Source organism: Trichechus manatus, unplaced genomic scaffold (assembly GCF_000243295.1).
Source record: "Trichechus manatus latirostris isolate Lorelei unplaced genomic scaffold, TriManLat1.0 scaffold00071, whole genome shotgun sequence".
NCBI lineage: Eukaryota > Metazoa > Chordata > Mammalia > Sirenia > Trichechidae > Trichechus > Trichechus manatus.
In genome coordinates, this window is record NW_004444007.1 from 3949601 (window position 1) to 3970132 (window position 20532).

Here is a 20532-nt window from a genome sequence, read left to right on the forward strand (position 1 = left end):
TTAACATTTATTTTATATCTAGCTTACCACGTCTGTGTGCAGACAAGGAATAAAACTGCACGTTTGTGTAAGCAGTGCAAAAATATGGAAATGGAGAAGAGTCACAGATGTGCTAGAAATAGAATACAGGACTACAATAAAGCAATGGACAAATCAGAATAACTAGAAAAAAAGCAAAACTACAGGGTCAGAATTAGGAAGGGTGAAGATAATGCCTTTGTTACTACAGAAGTTAAATCAGTGGCACAGATAGCACTTGTCAAACAAAATCCAATAGCATTGACTTTTATTCATTCATGTTAAGTCACCTGAAATGATATCTGTTTCATTTAAATGCTCATTAATGTAAATGGCTGAACAAATCCATTTCAATGGATACTCAATATCCCACATAGTAAAGTCACTTCAACAGAGCCTCATGACAACTCCCACACCAAAACAGTACTTTATTTTGCAAATTTTGACCCATTATTATTCCCATTTTATGGTTGTTTCTGCTGCCAAGTGTACAAGGTGAAGGAAAATTTTAAATGGGGGTTGCACCTGGAAAATAAATTTCTTAAACTCCATATACATGTTTCAAAACTGCTGGGTCCCAAGTCCATCTGTGAACTCTAGGGCTGCCAGTATCATGTGCAGCATACTAAAGCTACACTATTTGATTAGCTTATTAATTCTGCATAAATCAGGTCAATCAATGTGTCAACCTGTAACAGACTGTGCACTTTAACTGAACATGGCAAAATATTCACTCTTTTGAACTTTACATCATCATTTGATGTCAAACAATGAAGCAAATCCCAACAGTATATACAAAAACAGCTTTGCATTTACAAAAGATTGTTTCCCATACTGATTAATCCAGGCAGCTAACTCATTGGTTTATGCAACTTTATTGAAGAAAAATAAATCAATTACTAGCAGAGCTATTAGTTGATCGCTCATCCATTGACAACTTGCATCATTTATTCAGTGCTATATTAAACAGTGTATTGGAAGATAGATTAACTAATAGCTCCAAGCCTCCTAACAATTTAAATGAAAATTACAAAATGTTTGAGACCCTATTTTGGAATACAAAGGGTGTTTGACTTCCAATTTCCATTCTCTGTAGAACAAGAACAGGTCATTCCTTTATTGACATGCATAAAATACATCACATTTTCTGTTCTGCTGATGCTACAAATTCAATACCAATTCTTCAGCCACATCAGTTATGAGCATAAAGTATATCATGTAACCTCAAATCTCTAACAGTGGAAGGCTTAAACAAGAGTGGATGCTGCTAGAGTAATGCTGCTTCCTTTGATGTGACAACTGAGCATCCATCTCCCTCCCCCTCAGATGATTTCTTCAGCGTGTTAGAGCAGTGAGGAATGGTTTTAGTCTCATAACCCAGTTAGAGTGAAGACATTGGCCACATAATACACATGCTCCATTTTTTAAAAAATTCTGAATCTTGGGCAACTGTTCTCTTGTAACTACTTTACAGTTTCTAAAAGCAGTTATTGTCCAAAGCTGGAAGAACTTAAGTCTTCTCAGATGAGCATGTGAATAAATGGAGGGAGGTAAACAAAAATAAAATTAAAAAAGATGAGGTCTGATAGGGGAGCAGCCGGATAAGAAAATCAAAAAAGGAACAGTAATTTAAAGTTTATTCCAGCTATAATGCAGGTTATTCTGACTTTAAGGTAGCATCACATGGCATACTTCTGAGTCCATTCCCGAGATATTCTGTTGTACCTGTAAATAAAGAGGTTATTTAAAAATTTAAAATAAAGTTATAAAGAATTCTTAATACTTAAAAGGGGAAGAAAGATTTATTTTTCACCACCAGACTCATCACGGAGTTCCTCTCTAATGGCTATGATTAGAATAAAAGCCAACAAGGGAGAAATAGCATTGGTACTCAAAGCAATGTGGGCGATAAGAGTTCTATGCTCTGAAAGCAGTATTATTTTAAAAAGCACAAGAATGTGGCACTGAGAAGTGAGGAGGCTAACAAAAATCAAAGATCTTTTTTCTCTTCCATTCCACTGAGCTAATGTTCTATTAGAAACTCTAAAATTACATAAAATACTCATTCTGACACATGAACATTTAAAAAATCCTTTTTCATTTGAGCATGGACTTCATGTTAGAATAGCATACACATTCTGTACATCAATAAAAATTTCCATCAAAACCAGAATACAATTACTAAACAAAAACTAATCTTAATTCTAGACTTTGAGAGAAACGCAGAAGTTACTTGGCCCTGAGTATTACTACGGAAGAAAATGCCTTAGAGACTTAAGGCACAAACAGAAGAGTTAAGACACTGGGGAGGGTGATAATAGAACAGTGTTCTTCAGTAGGAGGTAGGTGGGAGTGCTATGAGTTAATCAGAACTATGTGTGTTACTTTTAAAAAGTATGGTGATTGGAGTTAATAAGCCTCACCAGAGACGTGCTGAATGGAATTGCTAGAAGTAGATGCTGGGCATCTTTGTTAAAAAGATCAACAGGTAATTCACACAAAAGCAAGGTTATTACTGAGGAAAATCACTAATAACAATAAATGCTATCAATTTCTCTCTGAATTATACCCATGCCTCAAGCTACTTACCCCAACAAAAAAATACAGTGATAACCTTAAGGGATAAATTTGTAGCAAAGGACACAGGAGAACTTTCAAATTTACATTTATAGTTTAAACTTAAAAAAATATGAACTAGCTTCATTTCAAACCAAGAATTAAACGTAGTTCAACTACTTTTCTAAATTTTAAGAAATACACATTCTATTAATAGTTACCTATTTAAGAATATCCTCTCAAAAAGCCAGCAGTTAAAACAGACTTCATTTAGCGTACAGAGAGCCACAAAGTATAGCTGACGCTAATGCATGCTTGTCAGTAATAAACATCTAGTTTAGATGCTTAGGCTTAAAAGTGTTTTTTCCTGACATTACTACCTATTGGCAAAATTTGGACTAACCACATACCACATTACAAGTCTTTAAGTTAAAATTTAAATATCATGGTAGTTTGAAAAAAATACTACTGAATTTTCCATTTCTTACTAGTACTATAAAATTTCTTTGCCATGCAAGACTACCTTCAAGCAACAATAACTAACTGGTACACTTTCAAGCTAACAGAGAGACCAAGCAGTTAAATACAGTTTTCAGAAAACTGCCAAATCTGTTACCTTTTGTTAGTTAATACAGTGCCTTAAAGCATGCAGCACTCAAGTGCTGGCAGGACCATGAATAAGCGCACCATAGAGTGCAGATCCTCTTACCCTACAACATAGCGTATTTCTCTGTCCACTCTCTTGCTAACCTATTGTACCTAATTGAACAAGTATACTTCGCATTAATTATAACATATGGAGGTTATAATGGTGAAGTCGAACATAAAGATAATTCAAACACTTGAGAAATTTAGATCAATTTTATTTTTACAACAGTACCAATTTTTTTCCAAAAATATAACTGGGGTAAAGAAAAATTTGCTTTCTCCTCCAAAACCTGGTAATAATTTAAGAAACAGTGTTAAACACATTAGGAAAATAAAACACTTTAAGGGGGCTATTCACTGTTACATAAGCTAAAACCTAGTAATTTTTTTAAACGACCACATTTCAATAACTAGTTTTCTGGCACATTTCAACTATAATCTTACCAGAAATTAGCATCAAGTCTTCTTGACACTGCCACAACTTACAGCAGAGTATAAACCTAACTCATTAAGTAAAACCACTTTTTATGTTAGTTCCTTAAACTTTTATACTTACTTATCTCTGTCTGTTTTATAGATCCGTGCAATCTCTGGCACTAGGGGGTCATCTGGGTTCGGATCACATAGCAGTGAACAAATGGATAAAAGAACTGCAAGAAAACAAATGTCTATTATCCAACATCAGGCATTGGGATAAATAAAAGTTATCAAAGAGTATTTTAAAACTCAAACTTCAGTCTTCAAAGGAAAGGTTATTAAGTTTATATCTTAATTTCCACGGGACAAAGCTTTACAGAGATTTTGCACTGCAAGAGGGAAGTTCCTGGAAAATAACGAATGCTAAAAAATTGAGCTTTGCTGGCATCAAGTCCAGTACTAACTAGCTATAAAAATGTTCCCAAATTCAGGAGGTTCTAAGGTATCCAAATGATAGCATATTAGTTTATTCCATACTTTTAAAATAGGTAGGTAGCATTAGAATTTAAGTAATCAAAAGTTAAGAGAACAAATTTTCTCTGTAACTGAGAGAAAAAAAAAAAACACAAAACTTTAAGAACATCTAGTAAACACACGTATGCTATGTATTATTCTTAGCTATGAAGTATGATAAAATACCCACTCTGCCCTGCCCTGGGGAAATTTCTTACAAAAACTCAAACAGCCCCCACTCCCATTATCTCCTTGAATTTCTAAAGTGATCCACAGTGGTGTGAGATCAACCTAATGTGTAAACAGAAGCCATATCTCCAAGCCAAAAAAATACAAAAAACCAAAATAAACCAAACTCACTGCTGTCAGGTCAATTCTGACTCATAATGACCCTCTAGGACAGAGAAGAACTGTTCCATAGGGTTTCCAAGGCTGTAATCTTTTTGGAAGGAGACTGTCACATCTCCTGCAGAGCAGCACGGATCTTTCAGAGCTAGCAGCCAAGCACTTAACCACTGCAGCACCAGGGTTCCTTATATCCTCAAAAGTACTGGTTAAATGGAATGCCTACATCTTTCCAGTACTAAGTGAACCTTCAGCTCCCTTTCTTAACCTTAACTGTTCAACATACCAACTCAGAAGTTACCAAGCATAATGAGGCATACACTGCATTCAGTCTGAGTGCCTATTACGTGACAGTCACCATGCAAGATGTTATATAAAAAAGCAGTATCACAAGAGACAAAGCGACTCCACTTTAAAAAAAAATACAACATTAACTCTGACAGCTACAAATATAATTTTAAATCCAAGTGTGTGTGTGGCGGGGGCATCAAGCTACAGAATTACAGAATAAAAGAGACCTAGCTATATGGTAACTCAGGGAGCTTCAGTTGTCACTGCTAGCTTAATGAATTAGCAAAATATGGCTGCCAAAATAACTAGCTGTTTAACAAAAATTTCAACCTGCATTTATAGAAATATATATTGCAGTATACAGAATTCCCCCAAATGGTAAACACTTGGAATTTAGTACTTAGGTATGGGGGCTTGAAGAGAAACAAGAAACTAGAACTCCCCCAAATGGTAAACACTTGGAATTTAGTACTTAGGTATGGGGGCTTGAAGAGAAACAAGAAACTAGAACACATACAAGATAGTGAAGAGCAGGTCTAAAATTCTGTCATGTTTTAACACTTGAAAGAATTAAAGCAGCATTCTCTTCTCCCTCCTCCCCACAAAGTGATTCTAGTCAAATACAAGTTTGGGAAATGCTACACAGCCTCTCTAGGAGATTCAAATGCATTGTATAAGCAAATATCCGAACCACTACCATAATCAGCAACATTAAAAATCTATTCTGTGTACCTAAGAAATGCTAATATCAAAAACTGAAAATTATTAGAAGGCAGACCTTCTTTCCCATTAAGTAGTTTTGTGTGTGGATGATTCTATTTGTGGGGTGAAAAGTGACAAAAGCCACTGGAGTCATTCAGAAAAGAGAAAGAGATGGACTGGAACTCCATTCACCATCTAGTATACTCATGCAGAGACTGGACAACCTATCAGGCATGTCACACAGTGGATCCCTACTACAAGTAGGAGATCAGAACTGACCTAAGAGACCTTTCCAAGTCTATCATTTTAGACTGTTATTAGGTAGGAACAACCTACCAATCTAAAAATAAACACAGGAAGGCAAAAACAGATGTTTTCTACAATGGAAACCTCAAGATTTAAAAACTCTATAGTCATTAAGTTTAGCTATATGATCCCATTCTAGCTAAAAGGCAACAAGTAAGCAAACGAGATGTACAGGTGGCTTGGGATTGAAAACAGTACAGAAATCTATAAACTTTGCTGTATTTGTGGTAACGGTAACCACCCACCACACATACCAATTTGAATTTTAACTTCTTCCCACAAAATCACTAATCAATACCGCTGAAAAAGCAAAATGATATTACTTCTTACTCTCCTTTCCCACCTCTTACCAAAAAGTTAGCAGAAAGATAAGAGTCAGATAAGTAGGTCCACAAATGAAACTCTTTCGACTATTAAAAAATCAGAGCAGCTCAAGACTTACTTTAAACGTATTTTACCTTTAGAAATAGTTAAAGCAGGAGACCACTGTGATCTTAGAATATCGAGACAAATGCTGCCATTACTGTTAATATTTGGATGATAAATTCTTGTTGTAAATGCAACCTAAAATAAATAAAAAACCTTTAAGTATTTTTTCCCAAATAAAAACAAGCACTCCTAAACATAAGAGACTTTTAGCAAGGCTTAAAAAATTAAGTCACAATTTAGGAAAATCAAATGGCCAGTACCTAGTTTATACACATAAAAACAAAAAAGCAAAAATTACAAAAACTGGTTTTAAAATTCTGACCAAAATCCCACCAGACTGTTTTAATTAAAATGGAAAATATGATTTTGGGGCAAAGATTTCAGTATCAATGATATGGAATTAACGTTGGCTTTATCATACAGAATACTGAAGAGCAATCTGCAAGGTATACATTCATTCCAAAATAAGGAATTTCCGTATGTGACCAAAATTTATAGACCAGCTTATTAACTTTAAGGTATCATTAAGTACGTCAGGTATGTAGTATTTGAATCTGTGTTTTCAGAGTATATAAAGAACAAATCTGAGTATCACAAAGGTGTTTCATCTAAAGGAACTATTATGTTGCACCTATAACATGACTGAACAGGAATTCCAAAGACAAATTACAGTGAAGTGCCAATGTCCTACATCTATCATCCTCTGCAATTATTCACGTAAGTGAATTTATGTCAATAGCTCTGAGAAGTCAAAGACCATGTGCTTTTCAAAAGAAACGATCTTAGATGGTTACAAGGGAGGGTAGGGGTGGGGATGGAAAAACACTGAACAGACAACAGGTAAGTAGTAACTTTGGTGAAGGGTACACAATACTGGGGAAGCCAGCAAAACTAGTCCACGGCAAGGTCATAGAATCTCCACAGACACATCCAAACTCCCTGAGGGACCGAATTATTGGGCTGAGGGCTGTGGGGACCATGGTCTCGGGGAACATCTAGCTCAACTAGCGTAACATAGTTTAATAAAGAAAATGTTCTACATTCTACTTTGGTGAGTAGCATCTGGGGTACTAAAAGCTTGTGAGCAGCCATCTAAGATACTGCACTGGTCTCACCCCGTTGGGAGCAAGGGAGAATGAAGAAAACCAAAGACACAAGGAAAGATTAGTCCAAAGGACTAATGGACCACAACTACCAAAATCTCCACCAGACTGAGACCAGTACAACTAGATGGTGCCCGGCTACCACCACCAACTGCTCTGACAGGGATCACAATAGAGGGTCCCGGACAGAGCTGGAGAAAAATGTAGAACAAGATTCTAACTCACAAAAAAAGACCAGACTTACTGATCTGACAGAGACTGGAGAAACCCCGAAAGTATGGCCCCCAAGCACCCTTTTGGCTCAGTAACGAAGTCACTCCTGAGGTTCACCCTTCAGCCAAAGATAAGACAAGCCCATACAACAAAACAAGACTAAAGGGGCACACCAGCCCAGGGGCAAGGACTAGAAGGCAGGAGGGGACAGGAAAGCTGGTAGTAGGGAACCCAAGGTCAAGAAGGGGAGAGTGCTGACATATGGTGGGGTTAGCAACCAATGTCACCAAACAATATGTGTACTGACTGAGAAGCCAGTTTGTTGTGTAAAACTTCATCTAAAGCACATTTAAAAAGACCATGTGCTTTTAATACCTGTAGACCAGTCACTTCAGCGCATTAACTCTACTTTTATTATGTATGTTAACCCAAACTCCAACCAAGCCCAAATGATTAAAGTCTGCCTAAACTGCAACATGAACATAGTATGTGCAAGTATATACTGAAGGTGACCATTCGATGTTTATTATGTATAAAATACTAGGGTTAATAATCCAAATCTGTACAAAGTAACAAAACAAAACAAACTTCCACACAGTATAGCTGAGCTTTACGACTCTAAGGATAAGGCACATCTTACACACATTTACAAAATTCAAATCTAGGCCCAGCTCTTTTAACTAAACGTTAAGTGTTAGTATTATGCATCAGTGAATCAATTCAACAAAGATATTCAGACTCAATTTCTAAGAATGCTCTGAAATAAAGCATAAATCTATACTAACAATTTTCGGGGAAAATACTTGCCTTAGGTGGTTTGAAGGGGTAGTCTGTAGGAAAATGAATTGTCAAAAAGAATACACCGCCTTGATATGGGCTGTCATTCTGTGAAAAGAAAATCTACTTAACTCTGATATTTAAAACATTGCTAAATATTCTACACATTTCTGTTTTCTACGTATTTCTCTAATAATGAATCCAAATTATTTACACTGCAATGAAGAATTTAAATTATTTCAAAAAAATTCACTTAAAATAAATGGAAAAAAAATTAAAATTTACTATGTAGTACTGAATCCCAATTTACTTAGATTTCAATTTACATAAGTCATCAAAGAATATCTTAAAAAATTACTAGAAACAGAAGTGTACTAGATTCTGATTTCCACAAAGGCAAAAAGTATACTTAGTAAATGAAGTCTATGCACAGTATTATGTATCAAACCATAATTTGAAAATAAAGTCTTGTATTTGTAGAGTATTTCTTCTCACTGCAGGCCAGATATGTGCAAATGGCTATGTGCAAATCTGCCCACTGGCAAATCAAAATGCCATTTCAGGTAACACACAACTACTACTTTCAGCAGAAGCACAAAAGTAACAAAATAGGTCTAAGAAAGTTTAATTTCCACCCAGATCCCTAAAATTCTCACTTAAAACCATCAGAAGTTGTTTTTCCCCCCTAAAAGTATACTTAATTATCCACAGATAATTAATATGAACACAGGATTATTAAATTTGGGGGAAAAAGTCTAGGATGTTTGCGTTTCCATTTCAACCAAAAATACCAATTTTCAAGCTACAGCAGTACTTCTTCCTCTTTGCTAATTTGCTCAGTACAATTTAAGAAATCCCTCAGTAAATATTATGATTGTATAAACTAACATGAGAAAAACAACTTGCTAGAAATTTTACATTTTAATTTAGCCAATACCAAGAAATACATCATATCATTGTTCCTATTTTACAGATGAGTAAAATGTACTTAGCAATATAACTTATAGTCAAGTGTACAAATGGCAAACGATAGAATGGAGATTCAAATACAGATTCACTTAAGATGACAATGATAAAGGATAGCAATGACAGAAGATACTGGCCTACTCAAAGATATTAAAGAGTTATAAATAAGAAATTATGACACTTCCTAATTGCCTAAAACATTATATCCTCTCCATTAGAGACAGTATGAACACAGAACACAAGCCTTTTCACGACACCCATTCTGAGTGTCAGGCAAATAAAAACTGGAGATGCTTCAAACAGCATACAATTTTACAAAACAGGCTAATACTGAAGTAATTTCGAACACTGAAGTTTTTACAAGACCCAATTCCAAAAGTTCTGTTTAAGCTTTCCTTCCTAGCTTCACAAAATCAAGTGCTATGTTTGACTGCTTTTGAATAAAGGCAATCCAATGAGATTTATTAGTCAAATTTCCCTTCACTTGTTAAATAAAGAACTTATGAGATGAAAAGCATTTCAGTGTTGTAATTTAATACAAAAATTCAACAAATCAAAGAGGTAAAACTACAACATCTAGAGGTAATCATCTAATTAGGCCATGTAAAAAAACTGAAGCATTCAAATTTATTATAAATTGATAGCAAAAAGAAAACACACAAACAAGAAGGAATACTTTGATCAGTAATCTGACCAGAATCTAAGAAATTCAGAATTTATATGGGATCTCTGAAAAACTTTTTCCTCTGGTTTTGCTACCATCAGTCAAAGTTGCTCCTTCTCAGTGTCTATACTCCTTCCCTATGGCAATCATAAAATGTTGGTTGTTCGTACAGATCTTCTGCCATATATATTCTGGTAACTCTCAAATCTTTCTCTAGCTTACTTATACACTCCAGATGCATATATGCAAATGCCTATTAAATACTTCTATTTGGATTCTCATGTGTCTAAAATTCAAACTCATGGTCTCCTCAAATTCATTTTTCCTGTGTATCATCAGTAAACCACTCAAGCCATATATCAGGATCTCATCCTTGATTCTTCTTCTCTCATCTCCTTAGAATCAAAGTGGTTATCAGATCTTAAAGATTCTTAAAATCTCTTGAATTAATCTCCTGTTCTTTATAATCACTATCAGTACTACCTTAGTTCAAGATGTCACACTAAGTTTTCACTACATTAGAACAATGGCTTACTACTGCTGTGCCTGCCTTCACTCTGGCTCCCTACCACTGCCCAATTTATCCCTCACTCTGATACTGAACTAGTCTAAGACACAAGTTACTCCCCCTGATTGAAATTTACAATAAATTTCAAGATAAAGTTTAAATTCCTACGCTTAAGCACCAAAAAACCCAAAATCAAACCAGCTGCTGTTTAGTCCGAATCATGGAGACCTCGTGTATCGAGGTGGAACTGTGCTATGTAGGGTTTTCAATGACCGGTTTTTCAGAAGTCGATCACCAGGTCTTTCTTCCAAAGTACCTCTGGGTGGCCAACCTTTCAGTTAATAAGCCGAACACTTGAACCATTTTGCACCACCCAGGGACTAAACAAAACGCTTTATGATCTGGTTCTGACTAATCTATTTAGTCTTATCTTCCACCTCTACTCCAGAACATACTCTTTACTGCATATACATTAAGTAGTATGTGGGTAACTCAGTCTTTTCCTCCTATTTCCCTACTAATCTATTTAGTCTTATCTTCTACCTCTACTCCAGAACATGTCTTTACTGCATATAAAATAAGTATTATGTAGTAATTCAGTTTTTTCCTTTTATTTCCCCTGCTTGGAATACTTTTTCCTATCTGCTTAATTTAATTTCTACCAACATTTAAGAGTTCACCTTAAGCATAAACTTTTAAGAAAAATAAGCACACCCCACTCTTTAGTCTAATCTGCTTCCTGCTCTTCCTTTATAGCTTTTTATGTTCATACTTACCATTATCCACCATATTGATAACTTATTTACTTATTATCTCCCCCTTCCACTCGACTACAAACTCCTTAAAGAGTAAGGTACAGAGGTAAAGTTTGCATGTATCATCAGCCTTTGCAGGGAATAACATAACATGCTTAACGTAAAAAAATAACCCAATGGACCAATAAAATAACACCTATGTACCAATTATTTTACTTCAAATGATTTTTGTAACTGATTCTGCTCAGGCTGCCAAAGGTTACATTATTCAGACAGAGTGTTTTCTTCTATGGCTATGTCACAGACTAGGAGGAAGTTAGCATGGTTCTCAAAATAATTTCAACATCTCTTTCTGCCAGTTCCATTTCCAATTAAGGAAAAATTAAACATGTAAACAGCAGCAGCAACATGAAAAGAGCTTAATTTCTCTTCACTGCATCATTCATACTGGGAACTACCCTTAATGTGGTATAAAAAACCCCAACAAACAAATTAAAAAAAAACAAAAACAACCAGTTAGCTATCAGCAATCGATCAATATTTTTCCTAAAGGCTTAATTTTTATCAATATTTGTGCTCGCAAAGTATTTTTTAAAATTAAAACCAAACATTTTTGCTTTGTAACTTTAATTATCAAGATCATTTCCTAGTCATAATCCACCAACATTGTATTGAAAATTCTATGCATTATTTTCGCAGATGCAAGAGCATTAGTAAAAAACAGCTACTCAAGTAAGTCACTGACTGACATTAATTCTTCAGTCTGCATTATTAATGCTATTTTCATAAATTAGAAGCTGTGTTCCTTAGAAAGTCAGGTATCTTTAATTCTGTGATCTGCCATCACTTTAACAGATCTGAGAAATACTCTTGACGCAAAAGTAATTTTCTTACCATCCAGTTTTCCTAGCAAATCTGCACTTCATGGGTTGTTATGCCACCACTGACTCTTATTTTTTGGGTCAAAACTGCATGCCACACAGGGTGAATACTCACAAAATAAGCTAATATTTACCTAATAATACTGTGATGCTTTGTCACAACGATGCACTCAAAAGCCAAAGTAATTATATGAGTTCTTCAAATGATGCACTTCACAGTAATAACAACAGTTCATTATTTACAAGATGGCATCTAAAATAGTACGTTTACTTACGTAGAATAAGGGCCCAGCCAAACGGATCTTATGTGAAGACTGCCAATTTTTAAAACATTGTGTAGGCCAAACTGGTTAAGCGACCAGTTAGTCAACTCTATGTACTGTAAGTAACTATTGTTACTAAATTACATATAAGCACTTTAAACACTAAACAAAATAAAATTTAAATCATACAAGTGTGTCTTGAGATAACTGGAAATACACAATCCAGCCTTTGTAACTTTTATTAGGATAATCCAGACATTATTTCAAATTATTAAACTGAATTACTCAACCCCTATTTGACTTAATTTGACTCATAATCTCCCTGCCTTTAGGGCATAAAATCTTACTCTAAGTCCATTATGCCTGCTATGATTTTTCATAAATTTCTCCTACTTAGCACTTCACTGACATATCATTTATTTCTTATCTCACTAACAGTTGTTTTAATTGCCTGTCTCCTCCACTAAAGTTTAAGTTCCTGAACATTGAGAGGGAATCATGTCTATTATGTTCATTTTGTCCTTAACACCTAGAACACAGCAGGTGCTCACATTTGTTGATGGGGGAAAAGAAAAATTGAAGTGATCACAGATCAAAACTACTGAATAAATAGTTGCTGACTGAACCCATACCACTGGCTAACTCTTCCAGTGGTATTTCTTCTTAATGACCATTATCTCACCTCATACATTATTGTCATCTTGGAGATAAAACCACCAAAACGCAAAAAAAATAACATTTTCAGTAAGAATACACATGTAACTTAGAACAGAAATCCTGAAGTGCCTTCCAAGTCAAAAAAAAATGGTAAGCATTGTGCAAGATACAGTCCTAGCCTGGATGTTTTACTATGCTCTAATTCTCTTAAATGGTATACCATAATTCTAAACATTCAATTATCCAGCATACAGTTTTTTCACCTACCCAGAATAAAAAGGAATTTTGCTATATTCAAATTATCACTTTCTATCTAAAATATCCAAATTTTCTATAAAACTAAAGTGATATAAAGAATTAAACACCTGACTCATGGTTAAGATCAGAGCCAGTAAATTAACTGGCTCTATAAATAATAGAAAGCTCTGTGACAATGCCTTAGATTGCTATGAAGGAAAACTGGACTGAGGTCAAGAGATATTTGGTATGTCATGGAAACGCTACACTCTAGAACCTGAACGCAGGGACAGACATATATAGTACATGTAACAAATGATTAATTCATTAAATTGTCACATTCATTTCAAAAAGCAGTACAACCATGGCATATTCAAAACAGAATAATTACTACACAATGTACCTAAAGACTAAGTTAAAAATTATAAACAGATCAATGATGAATTTTTTATCAAAAGCAAAATTTTAAAATTCTTAATACTTACAGGTCCCATAATTGTGGCTTGCCAATGAAACACTAGAAAAAGAAAAACTCTTGTTATTACTTAAAAAATACACAAGCTCTTTTGAAATCAGCCATAAAAATCAACTTGAAAGTTACTTACTATCATCCCCAACTGGACCTGCAGAACATTGTGCTGGAGGGTCACGGGCCAAATCACTAAGTTCCTACATCAAAACAGAAAATGATGGGTCATGTAACCTTAATAAAAAACACAAGCAATCAAAAAGAGTCAGCTGCTTCCAGTAACTTTTACCCCATTCTTTATGGGACATGCAAGTCACAATTCACATTAACGATACATCCCATTAAGAGATATATATGAGTAACCTTAGTACAGTGCCCGAAACATGGCAGGCATAGTTGCTTAATGGACACATGCTGAGACAATCATCTTGGTTAGGGCTCATAAAAGCATATATAAACATTTTTAATTACACGAACAAAAGCTCTCCTCTTACACACTCAAATAGCTGTAATCAGATACTTTCATAGCCTAAAAACTTAAGACCCAGCAGTTCTCAATATTTGTTACTGTATTTGCTGAATTTTTCGACCACCTCAGAGGCCATCATTTCCAGTGCCTTAAATTCTTTGTTCTTCCTGACCTATACTTTACCATTAGATTCACTGACTCCTTTAAACTACTGACCCTGCTTCCACTTGAAAAATCTCTCAAAGAGCTAGGTACCCCTTTGAGCTTAATCTCCTTATTCCCTCAACTTAATCTTGTATTTTCCTCAACATCCATTTTCAACCATTCTTAAAATTCTAAGCCTGAAAAAACCTACCTCTCTAAATAGGAAACAGGTGAGTTTGCTCTTAGCAGAAGAGGCAGTTTCCACAATTCACTTTAACTAGGATTTCCAATAAATACTAATTGTTTCATGACTTGTACGTAACAAATACGGACAATTTAGTATGAAAATGAAGTCGTTTCTTTACTAGTTTTTTTTTTCTTTCTCCGAATTTAAGATAGCATAGCTCCATCTTACCAATGAGGCTCTCAACAATCATCAAAAACTAAAAATGAGCTAAGACCAATGTTAATACACCGCTGCCTTCAACACTTTCAAAATTAGTCTGTAAATTCAGTCTATGGCACAAATCAATTAAAAGCCAAAACCAATTTTAAAAAATTACAACTAAGCCCAGAAATTGTTTTAACTTCTTTATCCCTTTGTCTAAAATGTGTAAATAATGAACAGAGATAATGTTTGGGATTCAGTCTGAACAACAAAACAGAACAAAGAAACTGGAAAGAACCTATAATAATGTACAAAAGACTATGTATTAGAAAGCAAAGAAATGGATACCTAAGCAAAAAAGATACAGTAAAGCCTTTACCCAATATCAATACATCTATAAAAACTCCAAACATATTGCTCTCCTCCCTCATTTAATATACTACAACAATTTATTCCCTGTAACTGCAGGAATTGGATTAAGCGGAAATAAATTTTCAAACTGGTTACGTTATTTTCTTTCAACTCTGATCTTTGCTTTCCAGTGCAAAGTCACAAGTATAAAATCCAGAATACTCAGTAAAAGCCCCCCAGAAAGGTACAGGAGAACAGGAAGAAGTTAAATATCTCAATTTAAATTCCAGAATAATAATCACCTCGTGGAAGAATGTAGGAAATAGTAGCATACATTAACACAGGAAATAAGCAAGCTATGATTACTATAAAAGGAAAATAAATTGCATCCAAAACACACACACCCCACCCCCCCTTAACTTTTAGTCTAAGGTTCTGGAAAAGCCAGGTATTGATACTTTTCAGTTTCTTTGTGTCACTGAATAAATACCCCTAATCTGCATATGGCATAAAGAATGAAAGATTTTCATATCTAGCCATGTTATTTACTGAAACATCACGTATTTGAAAACAGGGATGCAAATAAGATTCCCAGCCCTCAAGTGTTAAAGGTATTTTATCATGTACTAAATACATCAATTCTAATAAGCACAGTAATAAAAAAAATCAGATCTCATAGGCGGTAGATAGCCTTTGAGCTGATATCCAAAAACGATTCTGACGAAGAGCATACTATGCAAGGATACAGGCAAGGAATATATTAAATAAAAACGGCATTAATTTTCAAGGAAATACCAACATAGTCTTGGCAAGAAAGGACTAAGGAGAAGAAACTATCAATGTTAACATGTTCTACGAATCCAATTCCAAAACACAAAATATAAAGTACACAGCTTTTAATTCATTAAAAGTTACAACTATACAGCCTTAAATTAACTTAAATCATAGATATGAAAAACCAAACTTGGTAATTCCAACAAATTTAAAGGTATCCCTAAGGTGACTATTTACCCTTGTTGCCTGGAGGAGTCCCAGTTTTCACCAACTGTCCTGACATTTCATCTGGCTTAGCCTTTGCTGGGGATTTTTCTTTCAGGGAGGTAAGGCTGTTGTTGTTACGTGTCAAGTGGGTTCCAAATCATAGTGACCCAACCTAAAGAAACACTGCCTGGTCCTGCACCATTCTCACAATTGTTGCTATGTTTGAGCCCACCATTTCAGCCACTGTGTCAATGCATCTTGTAGAAGATCTTCTTCTTTTCTGATGACCCTCTATTTTACCAAGTATGATGTCCTTCTCCAGGGACCAGTGCCTCCTAATAACATGTCCAAAGTACTTGAGACAAGTCTCTCACCATCCTCGCTCCTAATGAGCATTCTGACTATACTTCTGTAAGTTCTTCTGGTAGTCCATGTATAGTCAACATTCTCTGCCAACAACATAATTCAAAGGCATCAATTCTTTGGTCTTCCTTATTCATTGTCCAGCTTTCACACGTATAGGAGGCGACTAAAAATATCATGGCTTGGGTCAGGCACACCTTAGTCCTCAAGGTGACATCCTTGTTTTTCAACACATTGAAGAGGTCTTTTGCAGATTTGCCCAATGCGATACATCATTTAAAGACTCCTTGACTGCTGCTTCCATGGGTGTTGATTGTGGATCCAAGTACAATGAAATCCTTGACAACTTCAATATTTTCTCCATTTATCATAAGGTTGTTTAATGGCCCTGTTGTGAGGAATTTCGTTTTCTTTACGTTGAGTTGTAATCCATACTGAAGGCTGTAGTCTCTGATCTTCATCAGTAAGTGCTTCAGGTCCTCTCCACTTTCAGCAAGCAAGGCTGTGTCATCTGCATATTACAAGTTGTTCATGAATCCTCCTTCAACCCTGATACAGCAGTTCTTGGTCATACAGTCCAGCTTCTCGGATAATTTGCTCAGCATACAGACTAAGTATGGTGAAAGGATATAACGCTGACACACATCTTTTCTGATTTTAAAGCACTCAGTATTCCCTTGTTCTGTCTAAAAAACTGCCTCTTGGTCTAAGTACAGATTCTGCATGAGCACAATTGAGTGTTCTGGAATTACCATTCTTCGCAATGTTATCCATAAATTGTCATGATCCACACAGTCGAATGCCTCTGCATAGTCAATAAAACACAGGTAAACATCCTTCTGGTATTCTCTGCTTTTAGCCAAGATCCATCTGACATCAGCAATGATATCCCTTATTCCACGTCCTCTTCTGAATCCAGCATGACTTTCCGGCAATTCCCTGTCGAAGTTACTGCTGCAACCATTTTTGAATTATCTTCAGCATAATTTCACTTGTGTTTTATATTAATGATATTGTTTGATCATTTCTGCATTCTGTTGGATCATCTTTCTTTGGAATGGGCACAAATATGGCTCTCTTCCATTCAGTTGGCCAGGTGGCTGTCTTTCAAATTTCTTGGCACAGACAAGTGGGCACTTCCAGCATTTCACACGTTTGCTGAAATAACTGGTATTCCGTGAATTCATAGAGCCTTGTTTTCACTAATGCCTTCAGAGCAGCTTGGACTTCTTCCTTCAGTACCACTGGTTCTTGATCACATGCTACCTGCTACCTCCTGAAATGGTTGAACGTAGGCCAATTCTTTTTGGTACAGTGACTCTATGTATTCCTTCCATCTTCTTTGATGCTTCCTGCATCAATACTGCCAACTCGAGGCTTGAAATGTTTTCTTCAGTTCTTTCAGCCTGAGAAACGGGGAGCATGTTCTTCCCTTTTGGTTTTCTAACTCCAGGTCTTCGCACGTCATTATAATAATTTACTTTGTATTCTTGAGCCGCCCTTTGAAATCTTTTGTTCAGCTCTTTATGTGATGATTTCTTCCTTTCACTTTAGCTACTTTACATTCAAAAGGAAGTTTCAGAGTCGCTTCTGATGTCCATTTCGGTCTTTTCTTTCTTTCCTGTCTTTTCAATGACCTTTTACTTTCTTCATGTATGATGTCCTTGATGTCATTCTGTAACTTGTCTGGTCTTCTGTCATTAGTGTTCAATGTAAAGAGATGACCTCTAATTTCAGGTGGGATATACTCAAGGTCATACTTTGGCTCTCGTGGACTTGTTTAAATTTTCTTCAGCTTCAACTTGAACTCGTGTATGAACAATTCATGGTCTGTTCCACAACTGGCCCCTGGCCTTGTTCTGCTTGATGATATTGATCCTCTCCATTGTCTCCTTCCACAGATATAGTCAATTTGATTCCTGTGTATCCCATACGGTGAAATCCACGTGTAAAGTTGTTGTCTATGTTGTTGAAAAAAAAAAAAGGTATTTGCAACAAAGAAGTCACTGGTCTTGCAAAATTCTATCACGTGATCTCTGGAGTCTTTTCTATCACCAAGGCTAATTTCCCAAATGTCAATCCTTCTTTGTTTCAAACTTTTGTATTCCAATGCCAGTAATTATCAATGCATCTTGACTGCATGTCTGATCAATTTCAAACTGCAGAAGTTGGTAAACATTTTCAATTTCTTCATCTTTGGCATTAATGGTTGGTGTGTAAATTTGAATATTCATCATATTTATAAACTGGTCTTCCTTGCACGTGTATGGATGTTATACTCGGTCTTCCTTATAGGTGTATGGACGTTATACCATCACTGACAGTGTTGTACTTCAGGACAGATCTTGAAATGTTCTTTATGACAACAAATGCGATGCCACGACTCTTCAATTTGTCACTCCTGGCATAGCAGACCATATGATTATCCTATTCAAAATGCCCAGTATCGGTTCATTTCAGCTCACTAATGCCTAGTATGTTGATGTTTACGCCTACCATTTCATTTTTGACAGCTTCCAATTTTCTCAGATTCATATTTTGCACATTCCATGTTCCAATTATTTCTTATATTCCGATTATAGGTAGGCAGTATTAAACCAGTTAACCGTTGAGTCAATTTGGACTCCTGGCGATTCCACGTATGTCAAGGTAGAACTGTGCTCCACATGGTGTGGATGCCCTTAGCCTTTCTTCTGAGGCACCTCTGAGTGGTCTTGAACCTCCAACCTTCTGGTTAGTAGCCAAGCGCATTAACCATTTTCACCACCCAGGGACTCCAAGGTAGGTATCAGCTACATTAAAATAACCTAGAATGAGTTTATTAGACCGTCACTTTGTATACTTCCACATTCTGCCTTGGCTCATCTACTAGTGTGAAACGCATGTGCAGTAAACAATACATGATTAAATCTGAAAGATAAGCAAAATCTTGTCTCGTTTTCTTTGTCCTTTTCTGACAAAAGGTAAAAAACACTTCCCTTTTAGGGAAAGCATACAGGACTCCCTGATACGACAAAGTATGCCTAGATATGAAGGCCTTAGTATCAACCAACTTCTCCAACCTTGGGTGATAAAAGTAATCAATTCCAACTCATGATGATCCCATGTGTTTCAGAGTAGAACTGCACCACAGGATTTTCTTGGCTGTAATCTTTATGAAAGCAGATTGCCAGACCGTTCTTCCATGGAGTCGCTGGGTGGGTTTGAACCACCAATCTTTAGGTTAGTAGCCAACTACTTACTACTGTGCCACCCAGGGACTGAAAGTGGAGTCAATCAAGCAGGTACGTACAGAAGTCTAGTGAGGGGAAAAGGATAAGTTGGAAGCAAATCTGAGTCATTAGTACATAGATGGTATTCATAGTCACGAGACTGGGTAAGAGCACTTTGTGATACAGAAAGTATAGACAGAGAAAAAGTCCCAGGAGTGAACCCAGGAATAATTCAATATTAAGAAAGGAACGAATAAAGGAAACTGGTTTCTTTCTTTCATGAACATTAAAAAAAAAAAGGACTTTAAAGAGGAAGTGGTAATCAACTATGTTTAATACTAACAGATCAAGTAAGATGAATACAAGACTTGGCTACAAAAAACAGTGCTAGGGATTTATAGATTCTTGAGATAATGATGGGCTTCTATAAAGACAAAAGATAGGAAGAATAACTACAGCAAATACTTGTCTCTACCTTAAGGTCAAAATGCATGTCAGGAAATGGCCAATTGTTTAAGAATGATCAGTCTAGATAAACTTCATGAAAAACACAAACTATGGGGTAGAATTGTCCTGATACAGTCTGTCAATTCACTTCTAAAATTCAATAACAAACTGCTTATAAGGTTACCAAGACAGCCAGAGATTCCAGAATTCACAAATTTGTTGTTTTTTTAATTGTACTTCAGGTGAAGGCTTACAGAACAAATAGTTTCTCATAAAACAGTAGTACACATATTGTTTTATGACACTGGATAACAACCCCACAACATGTCAATCCTCTCCCTTCTCGACCTTTTTTTTTTTTTGTGAAAATATACATAGCCAAAGATACACCATTTCAAAAATTTCTACATGCACAGTTCAGTGACACCGACTACGCTCTTCCAATTGTGCTGCTATTCT

General features: G+C 35.7%; 1 protein-coding gene across 4 annotated transcripts in view; it reads right to left on the reverse strand.

Moving 5' to 3' along the window:
• Positions 1-269: 269 nt before the first annotated feature.
• The window catches only part of UBE2D3 (ubiquitin conjugating enzyme E2 D3), a 39365-nt gene continuing 19102 nt past the window's right edge, over positions 270-20532 (reverse strand). For 3 of the 4 annotated variants that reach the window (XM_004380192.3, XM_004380194.3, XM_023734740.1), the window contains exons 3-8: positions 13855-13918; positions 13735-13766; positions 8349-8426; positions 6255-6360; positions 3779-3872; positions 432-1743 (exon numbers count right to left, since the gene is read on the reverse strand). In XM_004380192.3, coding sequence (XP_004380249.1) covers positions 1698-1743; positions 3779-3872; positions 6255-6360; positions 8349-8426; positions 13735-13766; positions 13855-13918 — 420 coding nt within the window. In that variant the 3' untranslated portion in view covers positions 432-1697. Of the gene's footprint in view, positions 1744-3778; positions 3873-6254; positions 6361-8348; positions 8427-13734; positions 13767-13854; positions 13919-20532 lie in introns of all 4 variants that reach the window. The other variant, XM_004380193.2, reaches the window with a different exon arrangement.